The sequence below is a fragment of the Actinia tenebrosa genome, unplaced genomic scaffold (assembly GCF_029948245.1).
Source record: "Actinia tenebrosa isolate PJP-AT-01 unplaced genomic scaffold, QUT_ActTen_1.0 PGA_scaffold16__25_contigs__length_10494907, whole genome shotgun sequence".
Classification (NCBI taxonomy): domain Eukaryota; kingdom Metazoa; phylum Cnidaria; class Anthozoa; order Actiniaria; family Actiniidae; genus Actinia; species Actinia tenebrosa.
Genome location: NW_028292576.1, coordinates 2258963 through 2276206, shown reverse-complemented (window position 1 = coordinate 2276206; position 17244 = coordinate 2258963). Strand labels below are relative to the sequence as shown.

Sequence of the window (17244 nt, the reverse complement as noted above, 5' to 3'; positions counted from 1 at the left end):
ACAGTGCGTGACATCATACGGCAGTTTACGGATGTGAAACGAGAGGCTTAGCGGGTTTAAAACTCTGCACGAGCCGGTCAACGTTTTTCGTAAGTCAACTCACAAAGAAGTTAACAGATAGACATAAGCTTTTTATGAGTCTCTCCTCTTATTGACGATAAATTGCGTCATCACATTGTCAAAGTAATGTGGATCCACGAGGCGTGTTGTTGTTGTTGTTGTTTTTCTATTGACAATAAGAGGACAGACACATAAAAAAACTGATGTCTATTTGTTTTTTACAATAACAAAAACGATAAAAACTTTTCATTTTTAGTGATCAAACCAACCAACGGAAAGAATGCGCGCTCGCTGACGTCAGCTTTATCTGTCTGTCCTCTTATTGTTGATAAAAAATAACCAATCAGCGCGCGAGAAATTTGTAAGTTGTTGTAAAAAGTGTGTTTTCAAAAGTAGTAATGCATAAAGAGATTTTCCGTAGTCATCTCACAAAGAACAGGTGTGTTTTCAAAGGTTTTAATGCATAAAAAGATTGTTTTTCAAAAATCAAATGGTATAAGTGACACATATATAATTTTGTCCTCTGAAACGCGCCATAGAAACGTGCATAACTACTTCTAACTACTCGCTCTTCAGCTTTGGATGCTGCAATAGTGACGCATCTTACAATCTTACAAATACCTATAGAGAAACAAATATCGCTCTGGGATCCTTACGAATATACCGTATTTCATATTCCGGCTGCGTTACCAGCATGGTTGGTCCTTGTAGTGTAGTGGTTAACACATCGGACTTGAATACCGAGTGGGTTCGATTCCGGCATTTGATATTTTTCTCTTATTCTCTCTATTTCATTACACACACTGAACGCATAATTTTTGTTATGTCTACTCGGTATTTACAGCTAAGGAGTTAAGAAAAAGTATCACTTATGCTGAAAACAATATCCAATAAGGTTTTCAGGAGAAGGATGCAAAAGAATAATACATCCAGTATACAACATTAAAAAGCAAATAAGCCAACGGAAAAGCGACCCTAGACACTCGGTCCACTACATGGGCGTCGTGCTCGAAGAGTACAAATCGTACCAGGTTCTTAGTTTTTTCGATTGTTCTTCCTGGCATTCCCATTCTTTGCGAAGCTTGTCGTTGGTTTTCACATGACGATTGTTCCTGGCCATTCTGGGAAACTTCGATGCCTTCTTCTGTCGGGATTTCTCTGGCATTCACTCGAGTTTTATTGAAGGAAGAACTTTTCTGTTTGAAATAGAAATAAGACTGAAAACGCTTTGCATATTGAAAAGAGAGTACTGCTTTACGGTGAAAAATCGTCAAACTTTGGAGCGCGAGTACTACATTCCAAAACGCGTTTATGAGCAAAAGATCGTCAGTTTTTTATGTTTTGCATGATGACAGTACATCATAGAAAACGTCATTTTAGCAAATACAAAAAATTAAGTCACCGGCTTTGTTTAGCTACCAAATTGCGTGGACGTTCACCTTTTATTTGGTAAAAACGCGCGAACAAGACAAACATGAAAACCTGTCAAAAACAAGCCATTTTTACCGAAAGAAATAAATTTATTATTTGTCTCTCTTTAATTGTTCATGGAACTCTCGAAAATGACCCAAAAAATATTGCTTAGCTTTTAAAACTTATACTGAAAGTTAGACATATTAAGCTATTTTGCTACAAGTGTGGACTTGCATTTGTTGCCTTAAGCCTGTATGGCATTCCCGATATATCGATGCTTGGGATAAATAGCTGGTGATTAATGCGGTAGTCATGTAGCCATCAGCCTGGGAGGCACTTGTAATGTAAAACCGGAACGGCGAAAATCTAGCAAGTTTTCAATATTGTTCCACCAATCCAGTAATTTGCTGTCAACATCGCAGGTAGACGACCGATTATGTTCCTATATTAATAATACGTCGCAGGCAAGTCGGGAACAATCAGCTACACCAACGATATGTCAATAAACGTCCTTAAGTCTTACCGCATATTCTTTTCTCATTTCCTGCGCAAGATGCTTATGTCTGCCTTCTCTCTCTTTCTCTGCTTTTTCCTCCATGGCACATTTCACTAGCACCAGTATATACTCCATAATGGTACCAAACACGAACAGAAAAGAGACAATGAAGAATAGATCGATGGCCTTGACATATGATACCTGAGCACACGAAAAAGGAAAAGCCTCATTAATAAATTCATCATTCTTGTAGAAAATGTTTGACAATTACAGGGGGGACAGGGAAGAGGATATTAAAAAGCCGTATTTAAAAGGCAATCAGTCATATCTACTTTGAACCATATTTGAGACATTTTGATCGATCGCTGGTTGGTTCTCTCCTGTGCTTCTAGGATTATCCAGGTTCTCCTGTTCCTCCCTCCGAAAAAATCAACTCCAAAATTCCTATTGGAATTAAAGTGGATGAAGAGCCACTCCTAAGAAATGTCACTGCTAAATCCTATTTATTTTTATTTTATTTTATTTTATTTTATTTCATTTCATTTCATTTCATTTCATTTCATTTCATTTCATTTCATTTCATTTCATTTCATTTCATTTCATTTCATTTCATTTCATTTCATTTCATTTCATTTCATTTCATTTCATTTCATTTCATTTCATTTCATTTCATTTCATTTCATTTCATTTCATTTCATTTCATTTCATTTCGTTTCGTTTCGTTTCGTTTCGTTTCGTTTCGTTTCGTTTCGTTCGTTTCGTTTCGTTTCGTTTCGTTTCGTTTCGTTTCGTTTCGTTTCGTTTCGTTTCGTTTCGTTTCGTTTCGTTTCGTTTCGTTTCGTTTCGTTTCGTTTCGTTTCGTTTCGTTTCGTTTCGTTTCGTTTCGTTTCGTTTCGTTTCGTTTCGTTTCGTTTCGTTTCGTTTCGTTTCGTTTCGTTTTATTTTATTTTATTTTATTTTATGCTATCCTGTCCTGTCCTGTCCTGTCCTGTCCTGTCCTGTGCTGTCCTGTCCTGTCCTGTCCTGTCCTGTCCTGTCCTGTCCTGTCCTGTCCTGTCCTGTCCTGTCCTGTCCTATTTTATTTTATTTTATTTTATTTTACTTTATTTTATTGTTGTTATATACCTCTTCAATGGCAACGAGCATTAGGCAGTTTTATCTATAAATTATAAGACGATTACCTTTGGAAATTCGCTCCTTAATGATCCCATCAGTGTGACTATAGTTAACACAGTAGTGATGCCTAGAGCTATCCTTGCTGGAGCAGCATCTTTTGAGATCCAGAAAGACAGCCAAGATAAAGTTACAATCAATAATATTGGTGCGTAGACTTGTAACATCGAATACCCAATTCTGCGTTTGAAGGTAAACAAGACATTGAGGTGTGTCCAGTAACCTAAAACAAACCGAAAATCAATTTCATCCAGCTCTCGAGCTACCTATGTGGGTTGGTCTAAGTCAGGGCACGTCTAAGAAATTGAGGGAAGAATTATGGAGATATACGAATAAAATCCTTGTATAAAAGGTGTGAAATAAACAAACAAATTCCTAAGAAACAAGAACTGAATTCACTTTTATGGGCTAACGATGGCAATAGTCCCCTTCACAGTTCCCTGCGCCATCTTGAAAGGTATCCAAGCCTTTCGATAGAAGCGAGAGGAACGGTGAGCTTGCAATAATAGATACCTTTTTAAACATCTTACACAATTATTCAAAGGCGCCGCTACCTTTCAAGATGGCGCAGGACGCTGTGAAAGGAAGTATTGGCAAGTATAGTATAGGAAATCGCAGTACAATTCGGAATTGATATGTACGAGTGATATTTTGAATTTTTTTTTCAAAATTGGACTCGATTGGAGACTTTTAAAAATATTACGATTATCGATCAATTCCGAATAGTGATACACTCAACGAAATTGAGCAACTTGTAACTCTATATAGTACAATTAACGATTTAATTGTACACCTCTTGTCCAATCAGAATCGAATAATTTTGTTGAGGGTATTATAAGCAAAACAACTATTCCCTACCAGCCTTATACTTGTAGTTTTCCTTTTGGAGTGCTATGCTTTCTAGGGTAAACTCATTCATGGCTGTGTTCATGACTTCAATACTTTCGTCAGTACTTCCAGCCCAATCGTAGACAAGGTCTTCTATAGGATATGAATCTGAAGATTCCAATGAAATGCAACTGTCTTAAGTTAAAAGCAACAACCACAACACAACAACAACAACAACAACAACAACAACAACAGCAATAAAAAAAGTAAAAACAGAAAGCAATTAATTTTTCATATTCACTCAAGACACTAAAATATAGAGACCACTGAATGTGTTAAATTCTCACAAGTTTCAATCGATCTGCTACAGATATCTGTGTAACGCGGAAGGGCAGGCGTGCATCACCTGCGCGAAACTTTTCGGCTAATCTGCATGATCCAAATCAAGAAGACGTCGAAAGCTGAGGTTTATTAACAGCAAAAAAATATATGAAACAAAACTACATAACTAGCTGGCGGAGGCCCACATTGTCAATGTAATCAATAAGATCAATATCGGAGTGGCAACAGCTAAAAGATAGTCTTAATTATGACTTACAGCTCACTATAGTGAGACTGCATGTTTGTGCATCCAGAGGATAATCCAGTAAGTTCATTTCACATCCAGCTGTTAATGTTAATCTAAAAAGTATAAAAATTGAGTGAGGGAAATGGTAGAGAATGGTACATTTAAGCAACGGTCAATGCTTAGCGTGCGTAAATTAATTTATGGTGCATGCGGATAGAGGGGAGAGCACGACTCTAGCTACTAGAATACCTCTCCCTTACAGTATTGAATCATTCTACTACCAAATATTACTATTGTAGACTAGCTCAACTGGTAAGATTCTCGTGGTATGTCATGGTTATAATTAAGTATATATCGAATGTAATTAATCAAAGAAAACGATAACTTACCTGGTACTATACCTAACCAGACCATTATTCCGAATTGTGACTTTGGTATTTTCTGAGGGTACGTCATGGGTCTTGGCTGTTTTGATGTTTAAGAAAAAGGTATCTGGCATCCAAACGAGATGATTGTGATTACCACCACTTAGGTTTATAGGATATGGAAGGGAGTGAACAAGCCTTTCGTCATACCATTCTTGATAAAAAAATATGTCTATATTGAAATCCTAAAACAGATAAACAAAAGAAACACATGAAGAAACTTAGGGAGCTTGGTATCCGTTTACCTAGTGGTCCCATTGTGGTTACCCTGTATTTAGTGGTCACCCTGTATCTAGTGGTCACCCTGTATCTAGTGGTTACCCTGTATCTAGTGGTCCTAGTGGTCAACCTGTGGTCACCCTGTATCTAGTGGCCCCCTGTATCTAGTGGTCACCCTGTATCTAGTGGTTACCCTGTATCTAGTGGTTACCCTGTATCTAGTGGTCACCTTGTATCTAGTGGTCACCCTGTATCTAGTGGTCACCCTGTATCTAGTGGTCACCCTGTATCTAGTGGTCACCCTGTATCTAGTGGTCACCCTGTATCTAGTGGTCACCCTGTATCTAGTGGTCACCCTATATCTAGTGGTCACCCTGTATCTAGTGGTCTCACTTTATCTAGTGGACAACCTGAATTCATAAGTTATGATGTATTGCAGGGGCGTAGCCACAAGCTTTAGGAAGGGGGCTACTCGTTTGCAGAACATCGGTATGTCAAACTTACCATGTGACTGCATGAATGTTTAGGTTTTTTACCGCGTGAGGAGGGGGCTACTTACCATTTGTGTGATTATATAAGATTATTTTTAAAATGCTAAATGCTAGTACAGACGCTTACTGAAACGTTCCAACTTCAAAACTACAACGCTCACCATTTCTTTTTCTCGAATTTGTCCGAAGTGCACAATCGTCATGGCAACCGTTACATTGACGATTTGTTCCTGGAAGCCAGGGCGGAGTCTGTTATCATATTGCTCTTTATCTAACAAGTAATCTATCATCTTTGATGTCTCATTATACCTTTGAAAGAATACAAAAAATCAAAAATCAAAAAAAAAAAAAAAAAAAAAAAAAAAAGCTAGCTTTGTAAAATAGTGGTTTACTGCCTTTCACCGCTGTGGTGACGTGCGGGTTAAAAACGAGGCTCAAACTGGATCATATATGTGAGTTGAGTTTGTCTGATGTGTTGTTCTCTCACTTACAACGAGGGTTTTCTTCTTTTTCTCCGATTTCCTTCCTTCGTAGAAATCAACATGTGAGGTCATATAATAATATACATTATATAGCATCAAATTTTGTGGATTTATTTACATTGAGGTTAAAAGAATAATTTACGAATAATTTAGTTCTGAGGTACATGTTTGCATATCTAAAAAATTAATGTTTTCTGTGCGAAAAATTAAGAATATTTTCTGGGGATACAAATGCAACACCTTTCACTGAAAGGAATGCGATCATTAGAGGGACGAGTGTGAGGAGTGAGAGCGGTGGTACGATCAATAGTAGGAACTTTACGAATGGAGCGATCAATAACATGAGCAGGATAATTACGCTTAAGGAAGAAGGAACGCATCTCAGAACATTTAACAGAAAAATCAAGATCATCACTACACAAACGACGAAGACGAAGAAATTGCGAGAACGGAATAGCGTTAAGAGTGTGCTTAGGATGAGAAGACGAGTAGAGTAAATAAGAATGAGAGTCAGTAGGTTTGTAATGGACACTAGTGCTAAGACGGTCGTCATTAACACTAAGCAAGATGTCAAGGAAAGTGACTGATGTTTCACTAACCTCCCACGTAAAGTCTAAGGCAGGGTGAAAAGAGTTAACAAAAGAGATGAAAGAATCCAAGTCATTAAAGGAAAAAAATCAAAGCTCTTGCAGCTCTAAAGTAATTCAAGTACAGAAATAGGTTGAATTTCTGATATTTCTACACTTTTCAGCTCTCTCAGCTTTCCGCTGTTTCCGTTTCAGCTTTTTACCGCGACTCAGGCAAGACCTTATATTTTAAAAACAGTACTTTTTACTCGTAAAATCGACAAAACAATAAAACAAATTAATAAAGCATCACACATCTCGTCATAATCATGAACAGTGCTCTTCACTATAGGCAGGTATTGGAATATTTTGAGCGGCCTAGATATTTTTCATCTTTATTTCGAACTGAAATCTTAGGTGATTATAGCCTGTCTGACTGACCCCTCGCTGAAGAATCCGCAATAAAGTATTTGTGTTGCCGTATAGCAGTTAAGGTGACTCCAACATTAGTAAATTCATCGATTGATTTAACTAGCTCTTATTTTGTCAAAAACAATCGGATATTTCCGAATTTTGCTCATATAGGAGATCAAACATTTAGCCTTTCAAACGGTGTATTCGATATGTGTTTTTAGTCCTTTTTGACATTATAATTAGGGGCCAATTTTTTGTAACATTGCTTCGTTATTGTCCTTCTGTTCGCTTAAAAATCGATAGATTTCCATGAAACTTTATATTCTTGATAAGCAGATCATTGTCATACAAATGTGAGAATATGTGGATCATTGTTATAATCACTCTGTCTGCCGAGTTTGGGAAATTAAAATGTTGGAGTCACCTTAGTTAGCGACTATTTTGTTTATAGTTCTAGTATTGTTTTCGGTACCAAATCTAGCCTTGGGCTCAATTTAAAAAAAAAAAAAAAAAAAGAAAAATAAATAAAATAAATAAATAAATAAAAACGATACTGAGAGACGGATAAATATCATATTTAGTTGTTTAATAATGGAAATAGATAATAATGAATAATCACTTTGACAGACCAGAACTGCATGTCAGCACACAATCGAAATCACCTGTATGAAATAGAAAATATAGAAATATGAAATTTAGTTTTCAGTTTCTATAAACTTTTCTCGAATTTTCTAAAACCTATGTGATATTATTGAAACTACGGTTCTGACATAGAAACTAAAACCAAGGTGATTCGTTATATATATGTATGTATTTATTTTGCGGTTCAATGGCCAAGAGTCAGGTACTAGCTTTTAAAGTCTCTTTATCATAAAGCTCCTAATTGAAATCATGTTCTGGAGGCATTTAGCAGCAAAACTCCTTTGTAAGTCAAAACACGAATTTCAAGGTTATAGTGTTGTTTCCTGAGTCAAAGGAACCATTTTAAAGCTCTCGATTATTTGTGCTTAATTGTACAATTGCATCAGTTGGAATGGCCTATCGCCGTTGGCCTCATTGCTACGACTCCGACAACTTTAGTTTGAATAATGTCACGTATAAAAAATATTTTTAACGACTGAGAAGGTGGGGTCATCTTGTTCCCTCAAATATGATATGAAGCCTAATGACTTTGTAGCAATAAAGGTCAGCTTTAACTTCTTATTTTCCTCATATAAGCTGGCTTAGTATTCTATCTACATTGACATCCTTAGTCTATGTTTAAAGGAACTGCCATTAATTTCAAGGTTTGAGTCCATATCCGTTTTCGTAACTTTTAATTTTGCATATTATTCATAATGCAATTTTGATTCATTTCCACATAGTTTCATGCCTGTCTCATTTGTCGACTAGCATCAATCGAAGAACTGAAATATTAAAAAAAAACATTGCCTGTCTCGAGGGAGATGGATTGACTGAATTAAAGATTTTAGAGGACTGGAGGATTAAAATCTTTACTTTAGTCAAAAATCTCCTTCAATATATTGTAGAAGTTTTGAGTAGGGATGTCTTTAAACTATTTTTAAAGCTTTTAACGTTATTTAGGAGATCTTGACCTAAAAAAGTAGCTATTACCATTAATTCTAATCGGCTTACCTTTGTAGCTTTGCAAAAGAAGGAATTAGAACGAATAAAAGAATATTCAGCAAAACCTTTTCATTCATCTTGGCGTTCAAGGAAGACGTTATGCTGGAAAGTAATGAAATAATTTTCTTACTAAGTATATATCATGGAAACACTTCGTTGCAATTGCAGACTTGTTAAGAACAAGTGACTCATAATTTTCATGGTCTTTTCTAAACTCTCATTATAACTTTTTCTCAGTAGTATTTATACACGGAAATAAGAAAGCTATGAAGGCAATCTAAAAAATACAGGCATTTGCGATCAATACTCACTGTCTCAATGTTTTCAGTAGCAGTGAATTTTGACGGTCAAATGATATTTTAAATTCGAAATATCCATGGGTTCCTGCTATTTGACAATTTCTTATGGTATAATATCAGTAGCCTATATCATGGTTGCAAAACCTGTTAGGCTTTCCGTCCACTATGCAATGTGGTAAACGATTCAATTAGACTAGAACAGAATATCGATATATATTCAAATTAAATATATACTATATATATATTTGAAATTATAGCCAGGTGTCATGCTTATAAGAATTTTACTTGTTTTCTCTGACTCTTGAAATGTTTACATATGCATGTTTCTTTCCTTGTGATAGATCTTCTTCAGTATACGATGTTTACATTTATTTCAAATTATAAGAAACTATACGGGCTGTTTGGTTATATCACAACTCTGAGTCATCTAACAAGCATAAAATATCTGATAAGTCATTCATAGCTTGCGGTATGTTCTTCGGTTAACGCTATCATTGATAACCCTCGTCCTATCTTCAAATACAAACTTTTGTGTACGTTATTAAATTTTGAAATATATTTGTATTTTCTTTCCGATAAATTCCTGTGAATATAAAGAGTTACTTTTTTCAAGCTTGGCATAGGCGTAGGAAAGATGCTGGCATTTTTTTTCTATATTTCTTTCATTAATTTTGAAACTGATCTCCAATTACCTTGAAAGTGGTTTCTGCGACCAAAACCAAAATCCCTCAGCAATCTTACCGCAAAAAATCAAGCGATTTATGAGATTTATGAGACTGAGAAGAATTCAAGCTACTTATCTCTTACATATAAAAAAATTCTCGAAAACTGAAAAATGTGGATTATGAAAAAAAACAAAAAACAAAAAACAAAAACAAAACAAAACAAAACAAATAATAAAATGAAATTAAAAACACGGAAAGATGAAGCTTAAGACAAACTTTTTAACGAGGAAAACAATGGGAAAAAAAAAACAAAAAACAACAAATAATAAAATGAAATTGATAACACGGAAAGATGAAGCTTAAGACAAACATTTTAACGAGGAAAATAATGGACGCGGGATCGAACGAGTATCGAAAGTCCCTCATCAGTAACACTAAATCGAAAAGGCTCATCAGTAACCAACTCGAACAAAAACGAAATTGAAAAGCTAAGCATGGAAAATGAAACTGTACACGTGCGCTAATGTAATAGCATTTGCTATAGAAGATAAAATCAATAATTTTGGGTAGGAGAAAAAATTAAAATTGGTTATAGATTAGAAAATAATCGTAAAATATCTCACCTCTTTTGTTTTGAATTGTGCGAAGTTTCAAAATCTGTTTACTGAAATAATTTAGACTATATTAGTCATCACGATCGACATCAACCTTTAGATACAGGTGGAAATATATATAACATAAACGGAATAACTGATAAGCTTTCTAAATATATCAGTGAAATATATATATTCATTAGTTAATAAATATTGTCAGTGACAACCAATATTTCAAAATAGGCCTTTGACTAACGGTGCAATAAACAAACACAATCGACCACAGTCGAATCCTCAGTAATTAACCAAACATTTCAATGCAAGGAGTCACTACCACTGAGTTATGATATTAAAGGAATTGACTTACCATTTCGTAATAAAGATATCCGATTTTTTTAAGCTTTAACAGAGCCATGACATTGTATTATCTACTTATTTAGGATTTTAATCAAAATGCATGGGATTACTAAGGTTTTCAGAATCTGACATCAAGCGGTTGGTCCGTCGATTCAAAATCCTTTACCCACAGCAGCGCGTGCAAAATCTATGCGAACTGAGGTAAACGTAAATCTGGCGTTACTATAAAGCATTTCGTGAAATGATTAATGATTTAATCAAAAGGAATCAAAAGGTTGAATAATTTGAAATTAAGGTATACTAACCTGGTATATCTTTTTTCTGGTATATCCTTTTGGCTTTGGAACAGTTTTGAGTAAGGTCGTAAACGTAATTCCGAATTCTCTTTCATGTGACTGCTGAGTCTGCCCTTTCGAATATGAAAATTACCGCTGTGTTCAATGATTACAGTTTCATATATACTGGCTGAGTAAAGATTTTAAGTGGGATATCAATTCTCAAGAGCTATGTAAACACAAGTATCCTTCGAGCAAGTGTTTTTGAAAGACAATACGAGGAAATGAGATATTCCGCGCTAGTGTCAAGTAAAAGCATTTTATGACTATTTTATATCATTAACATTTAAAAAGAATCGTCTCATTTTCGGTAAATAGAATAAAATATAGACATACTGAAATACAACTCCTTTTTTGCGTCCCGATGGGCTTTATTTTCTGTGTAATACATAAATAATTTCAACTCTTCCCACTATCCCTTTCCTCAAAAAAGTGTTGTTTCACGTATGCGCACATCAATTTCCCTTAATCGTGACTCTTGCACCACAAACGAGTTTAGTTTTAATTTAAAGTACTTAAGTTATCTTGGTTCAATTATTATCCTCTTTTCATAATATCAAAATGCCTTTTTTTTCTTATTATCATTATAATAACGTGGTGCGTTAGGAGTGCGGAGAAAAAACATGCAAAACAGGTATAACATTAGAGAAGATGTAATATTTAGACCGCTATCTTTTATAGTGATTTTCGTCTAGTTATTGTTACTCTATCCACATTGCCCCACGTTGGATGATAACGATGATGAAAACTGGATAATCGTATCATTGTATTGGTATGACCATTGAAAGCGCTCATATTCCGCGAGGCCCGTTCGGCTAAATCCGAAGTTGGTTCGTTAGGTTTCGTTGGTTACACATCTGTCATCGCTGAGTAAACAAATTGCCACCGTACCTTTCACTTTAATCCTATTATACGAGCAGACGAGAGAACAATAGATTGGCCTTTCCTTTCCTGCCCCTGTTCATTCTTGGTTATTCAGGGGATTAACTTATTAACTTAGTAACCGACGCGTACGCTTACGTAAGCGGTCACGAGGCAGGTATAGGATACAGTAGTTCGTTACGTACGATTGGACCGTTGGTCACAGCAGTATTTTTGGCGTATACAGACGGGAAAACTGAAAAAGTCAAGCCAGCACATAACAGAACAGATAAGTAACAGTTTAAACAGTTTCTAGCGGCTAAAAAAAACACCAATATAACGGAGTCTAACCGCTAAAAAACCACCAACTTTTGCCCTAGCGCCCTGTACTGACTAATTTTTTTTAAAATTGTCAATGAGATAATCTGTCTAATTTTAATGTCATTGAACAAGCAATTTTAAAAGAGGCAATGTCTGTAAAAATCAAACATATTCGAAAATCGGTGGCCACGTTAAAAAAAATCGATTTTGTTCATATTTGGTCCAAAGATGTGGATACCACCCAAATAAACGTACTGATGTTCATTTTGAATAATTTCACTTTTATCATTTTGAACAAATAGTGAAAATCGATTTTGGCCGTCGGCGCCCTCATTTCAGCCTAAATCCGATGTGAAGGTGGTAGGTCTAAGAAGGCAAGAAAGGCGCTCGCAAATAAAAATGAAGCAAACTAGAGAAGATCTGTTTTTGGAATATGGTAAAGGAAAGATTAATGATTATTCTAAGCCAAAATGTAAATAGGGAAACTCGTTTTAAAAAGTGAACAGGAACGTTTTGTAAACTACATTTTTTTCAGGTTCTCAGACATTTAAATTTCACCCTTAATTTGCAAAGAACATTTTCATACGGCACCGGGTGTTCGGATTTATCTGAATTCCAGCCATAATACCATCAAATGTTAAGCTAAATCTTATATAAAATTCAGCTTGGACACTTTTTCGACATTAGTTTAAAATACTGTTACCTATGAATTACAATTTTGAAACAAGCATGCAAACACACGTACCGGTACGATCTATATGATACTTCGCAAGCCCCGTATACAACTTCAGAGTCCTAAAAAGAGTTACATTTAGGCCAGCTTTGGGACATTTAGACTGAAAAACACCGGGATATCCGAACTAAAAGATAAATTGTTTGATTATTGTTCATTACTGAATTTCGGCTTCTATAATTTTTACTCGTCGTATACTTAGACAGTATTGCGTAAATTACCTTTGATCCATCTGGCTCAAAATGAATCGGGCTGGAGCTGAGATCAATAAGCAAAATGAAGAGCTGTTAAAATTGATCTTGGGCTTTCTAGAAATGAAATTTATGAATCTAAAGAAAATACTTTGATGCAAAATTAGACGTAAAATAAAGTCATCCGGTCTCTGCTGAAGAGCCAATTAAAGGTAATTTACGCATTACTGTCTAAGTATAAGACGAGCAAAAATTATAGAAGCCAAAATTCAGTACTAAGTATGAACAATAATCAAGCAAGTACTTGTAAGGTATCATATAGATCGTGCCCATCCGTGAATTTACATGCTTGTTTCAAATTGTAATTTATAAGTAACAGTATTTTAAACTAATATCGAAAAAGTGCAAAAAAATACGATTTATTACACTCAATATTCAATCAACAAGTAATAATGATAATAATATCAAAACAAATGTCAGAACTGAACACCAAGAAAATATATTAAGGATATTGTTATGTCTGCCTCGAACAGGTTTCGTCGGATGCCGAGCCCAAACAACTCAAATTTCTCTGAATTCGAGAGTTTCGTATAAAGCGCTCATTGAATAACCTAAGCTGAATTTTATATATGATTTAGCTTAACATTGGAAGATATTATGGCTGGAATTTCAGAAAAATCCAAAAACTCGGTGCATATGAAAATGCGCTTTGCAAACTTATGGTGAAATTTATATATTTGGGAACCCAAAAAATGTAATTTGTAAAAATTCCTGTTCACTTATATAGCGTTTTCACGTGACGTCACAGCGGCCAGCATACCAAAACAATACATTTTCTATCCTCCGGGAATTGAACTCTATTTTTATGCAAATACTTTGCATAAAGTTTCTATTGTTTATGGTTGCCTTCTCACGTGAGTGAAAACGTTTCATTAGAACGCGTTTCCCCTATTTATATTTTAGCTTAAAATAATCATTAAACTTTCCTTTACCATATTCCCAGAACAAATCTTCTTTAATTTACTTCATTTTTATACACGAGCGCCTTTCTTAGACCTACGATTTTCACCTCGGATTTAGGCTGAATTGAGGGCCCCGACGGCCGAAATCGATTTTCACGATTTTCTCAAATAAACGTGAGATTATTCAAAATGAACATCCGTACGTTTATTTGGGTGGTATTCCACATCTTTGGACCAAATATGAATACGTAATCGATTTTTTCAACGTGGCCGCCGGATGTTTGATTTTTACAGACATGGTGCCTCTTAATGCCTTTACGAAAAAAAGCGAAAAACAGTGGGAAAATAAAGGGATATTCTTATTTTCCTATTGAAAAAATGTATCAAAAACCTGTTTTCCTTTCTTGTTTTGTTTTTGCCTTATTATAAATGACTAGCATGAAAGTTATCATGTACAGGTGACTAGATGGTGTCAATAAATACAGACTAAAATAAAATAAAGCGAGCTGGTGCCAAGTTTATTTTTTAACCTTCCATTTTGGTCCAGATACTTAAGTTTTTATACTTCATCTTCGTCATCAGTACTTAGTACTAATACTCTAAGTGAAATTGGTAGCCGTAAAGCAAACATTTACTTATTCCATCGAAATTCATCACATTTTGTTGACAGCACGGAAGATAAGTTGAGTCTCTTTTTTCGTAGGGAAATATAAAGCTTGAAGCAATAATGATGATGATGATAATAATAATACATAATCGAAATGCAGAACGTAAAACATGATTAAATACGATTGCTTAGCCACGACATTTTGTGGAAAATACTTCTTTAACTTGACTTTGTGCGATACCTATCTATCTGATACAATGCAAGATACAAGATACAAATATATTATATATATATATACTCTGGATTGCAGAAAGGTTGTAGTATACATTTATGCATATACACAAATACTAATTAGATGCAACAAAATGAAAAAAATGAATAATTCTTTACCCGTTCCTTAAAAAAAGTATATTTTTCGAGATGTTGTATCCGTGAAGAATATAAAATATTTTGTTTGAGCGCAATAAGATATTATTAAATATATATTAGAGAATTTTTAGGTGTAAAAGGTGAAATTATATAGATAAATATATTCTATTAAATCAGTTCTGGTACTTAAAAACCTTATGTATTTGACTTGTCTCGCATCAAAGTAAGGCATAATAGTAATAATAATATTTAAAATTTTCAATGAGATACCTACCTACTTTCAAGAAGTACTAGATAGATATGGCAGTGCGCCGTGTGGGATGGGCTCGGATATCAAATAAGAACATGCGTAATAAGTAAATTACGAGCCTTAGATGAAACGACTGAAGAAGAGTGCCATACAAGCCTTTCACAACTTCAAGTCGCGTAAAAAATGAGCCAGCTCAACTAGAAACTGTGGACAGCTGGCTCATTTTTTACGCGACTTGAAGTTGTGAAAGGCTTGTATGGCACTCTTCTTCAGTCGTTTCATCTAAGGCTCGTAATTTACTTATTACGCATGTTCTTACTTTCAAGAAGGTTGTCTTACAAGAATAGAACACTTTTAATTTAGTAGAATAGTGATTTAGTAAATTTACCGATTAGGAATAATTTTCCTATTGTCTATCCTTGAAAATCCAGGTAAAACAATAGGAAAAAATATGTGTATGTATATATATATCGCTGAAGTTGTCATGGAGTTTTAAGGATAATATATCAGTCCCCGATGAGTAAAAACAATAGGCTGCCGCAGTTATCACGAGTTATCAATGCAGAAAGCCAAGCATTCATGCGACATGCATCAATGATATATCAACAGTACAGATACGAATTAGTAAAAAAAGCCAAGGTCGATAACGATAAAACTTATTCCATTCATAAATCACCAACTTACCTATTAAGCAAATCTAAAGCACTTTTGATGTTCAGCTTCATGATATTTTCTAGTTAGCACTTTCATTAAGGCTCTTTATGATGTCAAAATATGATACCGTAATTTGTTTGTTTTTTGAGGTTTTTCATGAACGCATCACCTTAGAGATAATTGGCTGTAATATATATGAGCGGCATATGAACTGCCTAGTTCAAACCTCAATATCAAATATGTTATTGTTCTAAATTATGCTGATTCTAGTATTTACGGTCGGGATGTTTTTTTCCCGCGGGGCTGCCTCCTAATGCCATAACCGACAATGCAATATGCGGATGATACCGAAGTTTTAGTTTACACGGTCGAGTTTTACCGACGAATAATCAAGTGTAATCCTACAAATTGAGGTTTTAAAATGCAAATGTAAACTAAAATCTGGGTAATATACAAATACAGACAAAAAATGACAACTATTCTTGATGTTTTTGGAACAGGTATTTACAGTCAAACCACCTCAAGTGTAAACACGTAGAGGTCATTAATGACTTTATAAAGTCAATTTAAAAAACGTTGTCGTCAACCGGCTCAAGCCTACGTGACAAGCCTATTCGTTCTGAATTAGTAATAAGATAATAATGGCCAGAAACAATCCATCAAATGCATGTCTTTGGGTTTAGGGAAAGGAAAACAAAGTAGTTATGATTCAGTTCACAATTTCGAAAATATGAAGGCATTAACAAAAAGTCTAGTTCGACACTTCCCGCTCGCCTACGAAGTTTCGTGCTGTAAACCAAGCATAACTAGTCAAATAAAATTATGGAGTCAACTCGGCTTCAATGATTGCTACCCAGAGTTCCTTTCGGTCCAGTCGCGTAAGCTTGAGCTGGTCGACGACAACATTTTTTGAATTGACTGTATGTGGATTCTTGATTTCATTATTCGATTTGAGCATTCATTAAAGGGAGAGAAGAGGCTAGGGAAGCAAAGATTCAGAGCAATTTTTTCGTTCGCCAGGTTTTTTTTGATGGGCCGCCTGATCAGATTTCTTCCTGCGCGATTATTCGCTGGTTTTCGATTGGCTGTCAAAAAAAGATCACCTGATATACCACCTTGGGGACTCCTTGTTCGCTAAATATCTGCTTTATGATCTCGACCACTGTGTTGCTTGTTTTTGCCTTTCAACATTTGTCTTACGAATTGGAACATGGAGTAGAAGTCGTTGCCATCTATGTAGAGCAAATCAGTTCCCACAGTGTGCCATACCCTGGTGGTATTTCCGT

The 17244-nt window shown here is 35.1% G+C and overlaps 1 protein-coding gene across 3 annotated transcripts; it reads right to left on the bottom strand.

The window, feature by feature from the left end:
* Positions 1–500: 500 nt before the first annotated feature.
* Positions 501–16063, bottom strand: LOC116298085 (glycine receptor subunit alphaZ1). Of its 3 annotated transcripts, XM_031706446.2 has the most exons (10): positions 10981–11090; positions 10349–10389; positions 8771–8863; positions 5835–5982; positions 4928–5148; positions 4569–4651; positions 4001–4138; positions 3151–3365; positions 1997–2170; positions 501–1256 (listed from the first exon to the last, which is right to left on the bottom strand). In XM_031706446.2, the coding sequence occupies exons 3-10, from the start codon at positions 8836–8838 to the stop codon at positions 960–962; spliced, it is 1344 nt and encodes a 447-aa protein (XP_031562306.1). In that variant the 5' UTR covers positions 8839–8863; positions 10349–10389; positions 10981–11090; the 3' UTR covers positions 501–959. The 3 variants fall into 3 exon arrangements, with proteins under 3 accessions (XP_031562306.1, XP_031562305.1, XP_088887141.1); XM_031706445.2 differs by lacking the exons at positions 10349–10389; positions 10981–11090 and adding an exon at positions 15989–16063; XM_089031015.1 differs by lacking the exon at positions 10349–10389 and having other exon boundaries at positions 10981–11084.
* Between the last annotated feature and the right edge of the window lie 1181 nt (positions 16064–17244).

Excerpts from the sequence above, each read along its gene's own strand:
- LOC116298085 (XM_089031015.1), bottom strand. The coding sequence starts at position 11,066 with ATGAAAGAGAATTCGGAATTACGTTTACGACCTTACTCAAAACTGTTC. Across the intron at positions 5,983-8,770 it reads TCTTTTGCAAAGCTACAAAG|GTATAATGAGACATCAAAGA; the intron begins GTAAGCCGATTA and ends ATTCTTTCAAAG. Across the intron at positions 3,366-4,000 it reads AAACTACAAGTATAAGGCTG|GTTACTGGACACACCTCAAT; the intron begins GTAGGGAATAGT and ends GGTTTGTTTTAG.